Below are 8104 nucleotides of genomic sequence, written 5' to 3'. Positions count from 1 at the left end.
CAAACACAAAGAGGAAAAATGGGAAGAATCAGAGAAATGGAGCTGTGACCTTATATTGTCTTCTTTAATATTTGATCCAGCTTAAGAGTTTTCTGTTACTTGCAACCAAACAACCAACAATTGTAGAGAGTGATAAATGCTCCATAAAATAAAAGTATGACAGAGCGTTGGGTGATTGAGAAGGTCGGATAATTAGCTAAGAGAAGTGATGTTTGTTTAAGCATTTAAGCAGGTCTTAGTTTCAAGCACATCCTTTTTGTGGGGTCTTATTGGACTCATCTGCGGCCATCATTAACACCTAGTCCATCCAGGTGGAAATGGATGTGCAAAGGCCTTCAGTGCTGGGCATGGCACCTGACATCTAAAAGCCCCAATAAATTTGGAAGGTGAAAGGTAACCTGCCATCTGTCCCTCCCTGTCTCTTGGTAAGCTAAGGGAGTTCCCCAATGTCCACTCACACTGTGAGCAGCCAGCCACTTCTTAACTGCTTTCCTTCACTGCTGTTGCAGAGAATGAATCACATGTCTCCCAGGTTGAGAGCTTTCCTCTCTGAACCCATTGGAGAAAAGGATGTTGTCTGTGTAGATGGGATCAGCCATGAACTTGCAATCAATTTGGTCACCAAAGGTTTCAACAAGGTAATTCCTTTTTCCTTATTTCTCCAACTTCTCTCCCCAACTTCTCTTCCCTTAGTCTTGCCAGGTGGCAGCCACTGCCACATGTGCCTATAAGTGGCCACGAGAGAGCAAAGCTGCCACTTGGCAGGGCACCACATGCTTTTGTGCTACAGACCCCACCCACATGCTTGAGTAGCCTCAAGGACCAGTGAACGATGGGAAAATTGAATCTCTTTGGCTCAGAGCAGCTGAGCCAGGCATGATTCATTTGGTGTTCAAACACCCAGGGGGTCCACAGAAGTGAGCCAGCCGCCCAAGTCTGAGGCTGAACTGTTAGGATGTGTGGTTTGGATGCACTCCCCACATCCCTGAAGAGACCTGTGGGGTCTCCCTTGCTCCATCAGGGCACCAGCCTCGTGATGGCAGGTGGAGTAACAGCAGCCTAGGGTCTACACCAGAGTAAGAGGATGTGAGTTGTTCAAAGATGTCACTCACAACCCAAGAATGGCCTTAGGGATAGCTGATGGAATCTGAGCATTCTTGTCTATATACTAGTAATCGTTTCTATGGTGCTATTATAAGGCTGCTTGGAACTTTAGGACAGAAAAGAAAGTGAGCACACACAGAGGTGGGCAGGGATTCACACAGAACCTTGCACGCTCTGTCACGCGAGGCACCTCCAACAAACTGAAGTGCTGCTTACTCCCTTCAGTTTTCAACATCAGTCTCCACCACCAGGCAGGACAGTGCAGAGACACCCAAGGAGGCTGGGAACTGCTGCGTGCATGGCAGACAAGCAGTTTGGTTCGCACCCGCACCGTGTGCAGCTGTTTCTAGGAGGTTGTCTGAACTACGGGGCCTGTGGTTTTCTGATGGGCACGCTGCTTTGCACCAGATGTTAAATACTCTAACACCCCAAGCTAGCAGCCAATTTAGTATCCAATAGGTGGTATAGTTAGGAAGTTGGAGCTTTCACCACTGAGGTACATTTGACTCTTCCCTCTCAGATAAAGGAGATAGCACCACTCCCCAGCATGTAATAGAGTAGGCAAGTCTGACTAGGAGAGACATTTTAAATTAAACGTTCTTTTAAGAAATAAATTATTGTCCCTCTTACTTTTCTATTGTGGTGTAGCATATTTACATTGATGTGCAGAGTTCAGCTCAATGAATTTTTTTGACAGATATTTATATATCCATGGACCCATTACCTGGATCCAGTGGTCAGATGCCTCCAGAATTCCAGATGGTTCTCTTGTGCCTCTTGCAGATCAACGCCATCCCTCCCTCCCAGGTGTAACCAGGATTCTGGCTACTACCACCATTTATGTAGTGTTTCCATAATTGTGAGGTTTTGTTGTTGGTCAGCCATATTCGCCATTTAAAAAATAATAATTTTATTTACATATAGTAAATGTCACCTTTTTAGTACTCAGTTCTGCAAGTTTTGACAGGTGCATGCACTCATGTAGCAGCTACTACCACAGTCAAGACATAAAACAATTCTGTCACTCAGAAATGTGCCCCATGATCTTCATAGTCCCCACCCTCAGTTCCTGGCCACCACTGACTTGTTTGTTTTCTATCCCCATAGTTTTTCCTTTTCCAGCTTCACTGTGTTTTTTAATGAGAATTGTAGGTGGGTGATAGGGACGTTTAAGACAAGGGAATGGATGACTGAGAAATTCTCAGGCATCCAAGAACTTGCTACTCAGTCTGGTTGCAGTGATGACAGCTTTCTTGGCCTTGTTTTGTGGGTGCTGGTTCTTTCTGCACCCTTCCTGAGGACCTGCTGGGATGCAGACCATGAGGCTGCCCTTAGCCCTGAGCCATGAGCACTCTCCCAAGACAACAAAGCACTGGAACCCAGGGCCCCCTGTGAATGCCTGGGTCACACACAAGGGAACCCAACCCCAGTGCAGACACAAATATCACTACTGTTTAGCAAGAAATTAGCAAACTGGAGGGGGGGGTCCAGACCTGCTCACTGTTCAGATTTGGAGTTGCGGGGAAGTGTGCCTGTGGGCCACCATCCTGCCATGTGGTCATGGCTGTCACAGGAAAGAATGAACATCCCTGGCTTTGAGGTGGCCACTGTCCAGGTCATAGAAGTGTGGGGCTGTCTACTCAGGATTTCTGTCTCTACGTCATCATTCCTAAGGCCAGATTTTCCTGAACTTTGGCCAAGGAGGGAGTAGGGCAGTTTCTCTTCTCCAGGGTTAGGGCCTGACTTGCTGGAGCCAGGAGAGAAACTGAGCGGGCTTCTGGCAGGAGCATGATAGGAGTGCATGACTCTGGCTTCCCTTGGGAGCAGGGTGGAGCAAGCTAACTCTCCCTTCCCACTGATGGAAGGTAGCAGGGTGGAACAAGAGAGAAAATGGAGAAGGGAGCGTCAGGTTGCAACTTGGCTCTGGAGGCTGTAAGACGAGGCCCTTCTTCCTGCAGCATTCCTGGAAAGTTTGCCTCCGGCCCTGCGTACCATGCATTCCCTGGCTTTCTGGCTGCTGAGCCTTCTGGGGATATGGCAGCTCCGATTACCAGCCCAGTGGATGCTAGCAGCGAGGCCTTCAAAATGGCAGAGGACTCCATAGATGCCAGGCCAGACTGTGGACAGTTGGGGTGTGCAAATATGGGGCTGAGGAAAACAGGAGTCTGAACCTTTCAATTCTTAGTGACTCTATCTGGAGAATGGGCTGGGGCACATGGGGGATCAGAGGAATTAACATGTGCCATGGGCCTGGAGCCCACCAAAGGTACTCAAAAATGCCACTTACTATCATCATCATCATCATCATCAAGGTTCCCTCTCCTTGGACAAAACTCTGTTTCTTTTCTTTTTTTTTTAAATAAATCTTTATTGTTCAGATTCTTACAATTGTTCCTCTTCCCCGCCCCCCCCCCCCCCATAGCTCCCTTCCACCCGGTTCCCACCCCACCCTCTGCCCTTACCGCCCCCCCACTGTCCTCATCCATAGGTGTACGGATTTTTGTCCAGTCTCTTCCCGCACCCCCCACACTCCTTTCCCCCTGAGAATTGTCAGTCCACTCCCTTTCTATGCCCCTGATTCTATTATATTCACCAGTTTATTCTCTTCATCAGATTTTTTATTCACTTGATTTTTAGATTCACTTGTTGATAGATATGTATTTGTTGTTCATAATTTTTATCTTTACCTTTTTCTTCTTCCTCTACTTAAAGAATACCTTTCAGCATTTCATATAATACTGGTTTGGTGGTGATGAACTCCTTTAGCTTTTTTCTTATCTGTGAAGCTCTTTATCTGACCTTTAATTCTGAATGATAGCTTTGCTGGGTAGAGTAATCTTGGTTGTAGGTTCTTGCTATTCATCACTTTGAATATTTCTTGACACTCCCTTCTGGCCTGCATAGTTTCTGTTGAGAAATCAGCTGACAATGGTATGGGTGCTCCCTTATAGGTAACTAACTGTTTTTTCTCTTGCTGCTTTTAATATTCTCTCTTTGTCTTTTGCTCTTGGCATTTTAATTATGATGTGTCTTGGTGTGGTCCTCTTTGGATTCCTTTTGTTTGGGGTTCTCTGTGCTTCCTGGACATGTAAGTCTATTTCTTTCACCAGGTGGGGGAAGTTTTCTGTCATTATTTCTTCAAATAGGTTTTCAGTATCTTGCTCTCTGTCTTCTTCTGGCACCCCCATAATTCGGATATTGATACACTTGAAGTTGTCCCAGAGGCTTCTTACACTACCTTCATATTTTTGGATTCTTTTTTCTTCTTGCTTTTCCAGTTGGGTGTTTTTTGCTTCTTCATATTTCAAATCTTTGACTTGATTCTTGCGATCCTCTAGTCTGCTGTTGGATCTCTGTATATGATTCTTTATTTCAGTCAGTGTTTGCTTAATTTCTAGTTGGTCCTTTTTCATATCCTCGAGGGTCTCACTAAATTTATTGGCAGTTTCTAGAAGATTCTTGAGTAACCTTATAACTGTGGTTTTGAACTCTATATCCAGCAGTTTGCTTTCCTCCATTTCTTTCATTTGTGACCTGTTTCTTTGTCTCCTCATTTTGGCTGCTTCCCTGTGTTGATAGCATGCCTTTGTGTGCTAGGTGTCCTATAGGGCCCAGTGGCTCAGCCTCCCCAATTATCTGAGGTGGACCCTCTTGGTGCACCCTTTTGTGGGCTGTGTGCACAGTCTTGTTGTGGTTAAGCCTTGATTGTTGTTGGTATCACTGGGAGGAATTGACCTCCAGGCCAATTGGCTGTGAGGATCAGCTGTGTCTACGATGGGAGAACTTCTGTGCTGGAGACACCCTTATGAGACAAGACTTGCTTCAATGGGGCTTTGGTGCTCACTGAGTCTGCCCTCTGAGTGTGTCCCTTATGGATCTGAGGAGTTGTAATCTGGATGGTCCCACTCTGACCCCTGGGTTTACTGGCTCTTGGATCTCCAAGGAGGTGCTAATTTAGCCTCTGCCTGAGGCCACCCAGCAGGAGCTATGGAGAGATCTGCAGATTCCTCTTCTTTGTGTGGGTTTTGGAGTGCCCAGATGAGGCCCATCTGTGAATCAATGCAAGCTGCTGTGGAGCCTTGGGCCGTCTTTTGGATATTCTGGGTCTCACTGACTCAACTGTAGTTTTTTAGGTAAGTTTAAAATTCAAAGGACCAGGCCATTCATATGCAAAAACCTCTGCGCTCAGCTTGGATCAGGCTGAGTCTCAGGGCGGAGCAATCAGAAATGGCTTCGTGGGGTGGGATTTCAGGGCGGAGCAAACAATGATGGCTTCCTGTCAGCCCTGCCTTAAGAGGCCTCTGGTTCTCAGTGTCCCGTGGTAATCGCTGCAAGCACCTCTGAGAGAAAGCCGCCCTCGAGTTTCTCCCACTGCCAGACTGTCCAGTTTCTCCCTGTATGAGTCTGGGTCCCCAGAGTCTTGCCCAGAACTGGAGTTCAGAGCAGTCGGGAGCTTTTGCCTCCCTCCCGATTGAGAAAGCCAGCCGCATACTCAGTTGCCAGCCCTCTTCACACATGCGCCTCCATACCTCTGCCTTCCACAGCTCCTGTAAGTCCCAGTGTGCTTTTCTCTTTCCTTCTAGTTGTAGAATTTCCACTCAGCCAGCCTTCCTATGGTTCTGGATGATGTCCGTTTTGTCTTTTAGTTGTAGTTTTGAAATTGCTGTGCGAGGGAGCAGTTTAGGTGTTTACCTATGCCGCCATCTTGGTTTCTCCAAAACTCTGTGTTTCTTGATCCTGTTATATTCACGTCTGCACCTCCCACACCTACTGCAGCAATTGGCTCAACTAACTAAATTCAATAAATTTTTTAAAATGTTCAATTAAAAACATCTCAGTAAAATCTACCACTGAACATTCAAGAATCCTTATAAAGTAAAATGATATCATTCTAAGCATCTATACTGCTTTTTAGGATGATATCAAATAGCAGTTTTAAATGTCCATAAAATCTTGGCCTTTTCTCTTTTCAACAACTGGACCTGACTCAAAGTAAAAAGCCCAAACTCTGATGCTTGGGTATGTTTTATGACTGGGATTCAGCTTTTATTTATTTTCTTTTTAAAAATATGTTTCCTTTGGTCAAGATGAAGTTGGCTTTGCTTTATGGAACTGTAAACAGAGGCCAGGGGTTTTCCTGGAGATATCCCAGAACTCGAGGGGTGGACACTGGTTTCATCCATTCCAGGCTGGAGAGCCCCCAAGCCACTCCGAGAGGTGGGCACTTGACATGTCTTCAAATCTCCAGGCTTCCCTGTTTGGGGTCTGGGCCAATCTGTGGTCATATCTTTCTTTTTCTTTTTTTACCCTCACCCAAGGATATTTTTTTCCATTGATTTTCTGACAGAGTGAAAGGGGGGGGGGCGGGGCAGGGAGAGAAAGAGAGAGAGAAATGACCCTTTGGTCTGCAGGTCGATGTTCCAACCACTGACCAAAATTGGCCAGGGTGGTCATACGGTCTTGGATGCCCCTCTCTCCACGTGCTCCTTGCTCCTCATCAGTCAGAGTGTGATTAAAATGGGAAATAAATAAATGAAACATTGTGGGGGGGAAAGTAGTCAGAAAACTAAGAATAGCATAGACTAGGAATCCTGGAATCTTTATTTCACATGTGTTTTTCATCCTCAGAGACTCTTCAGAAGGGAAAGATGGGTGTGTTTTATGCCTTCTACTCCACCCACAGGGCTGTGCCTCCAGCAGGAAAAAGGAATTTACACTATTAGAATGCTCTCACATTGAACTCACTTAATTCCATTTGCAGGATAGGGCAGGGACTACTATGTGCCTTCAAAGATGCAGAAACTGAGGCCCAGGTTCCGTGGGTTCTCACGCAGAAGCAAATATGTGCTAAGATGCCCTTCAGCTGCTAGTTCCATGTGTAGTGGCTCTAAATCTAGGGAGATATTTTCCCCCAAAGGGACACTTGGTAATGTCTAGAGATGGTTACGAGTGTCACAATTCAGGGGAATGGGTGTGTGCTCCTGGCATCTAGTTGGTGGAGGCCAGGGACACTGCACTGGACACCCCTCCAACACACACTTATCTAATATATCAACAGTGCCAATGGCTAGAAACCCTTTGCTAGAATAATTGAGAAAGGAGCATAGTGAAGAGCATCTCTAACACCGTGTGTGTGTGTGTGTGTGTGTGTGTGTGTGTGTGTGTGTGTGTAGGAGAGAAATATGAGCTCAGAGGCCAAAAGAGAGCATCAGAGGTATGCTAGGCTCTTGCTACTCAAAATGTTGTCCTTGGACAACCATCAGCCAGGAGTGTTAGAAATGCAGGCTCTCAGTTCCCACCCCAGACTTACTGAGACAGAACCTGCCTTTTAACAAGATTCCAGGTGATTCATATGCTCATGATTCATGAAGCTGAGAAGGACAGGCTCTGGTTCATCCCAGAACGGACAGCCTCCAACCCTGTCCCGAGGGATGGACATTTAACTTGGCCTTACATCTCACCAAGGGCCTGTCCCCAAATCCCCATCGCCCACTCGGGGTTTCGGGGACTGCCAGTCTCCCTCAAATATGACCTGCCCTTCCTTTGATTTTCACATGGGCCCTCGTGCTGGAGGAGGGAGAGCACATCTGATCAAGTTTATTATAACCTTTCCCGTTTTCCTCCCTGCCCCATCCCCTCTCCACAGGCCTACACCCTCCTGGGGCAGTTTCTTCTGATGCACAAGAACGAAATGGAGTTTCAGAGGTGGCTCATCTGTTGCTGTGGTGCCACGGAGTGTGAGGCCCAGGAGAGCACTAACTGCCTGAAGGAGTGGTGCTCCTGCTTCCTATGAACACACCCCCTTGCTCAGCCGCCTGCGTAATGACACGTTCTGTACCTAGGCCCAGGCTCAGAGTCGTTATTTTTGCTTTTAGCTTTAATGATACATGCTTGTTACAAAAAGTGATTCACGAATATAAAAAAGGAAAAACACAAGAAAATGTCCCAAAGACCACAACCTAGAAGTGACTATCATTCCCCTTACAACCTGACAAATACC

At 46.4% G+C, this 8104-nt stretch overlaps 1 protein-coding gene across 1 annotated transcript; it reads left to right on the top strand.

Annotated features, from left to right (window-relative positions):
• Positions 1–512: 512 nt before the first annotated feature.
• BANF2 (BANF family member 2) lies at positions 513–7897 on the top strand (the record flags this gene model as incomplete). Its single annotated transcript, XM_079785137.1, has 2 exons — positions 513–638; positions 7751–7897. 2 exons carry the CDS (start codon positions 513–515, stop codon positions 7895–7897), a joined length of 273 nt encoding a protein of 90 aa, XP_079641263.1.
• Positions 7898–8104: the final 207 nt, after the last annotated feature.

Source organism: Cnephaeus nilssonii (genome assembly GCF_951640355.1).
Source record: "Cnephaeus nilssonii genome assembly, chromosome: 11".
Taxonomy (NCBI): Eukaryota; Metazoa; Chordata; class Mammalia; order Chiroptera; family Vespertilionidae; genus Cnephaeus; species Cnephaeus nilssonii.
Note: the sequence above shows the minus strand (reverse complement) of the source record. Positions and strands in the feature narration are given on the sequence as shown.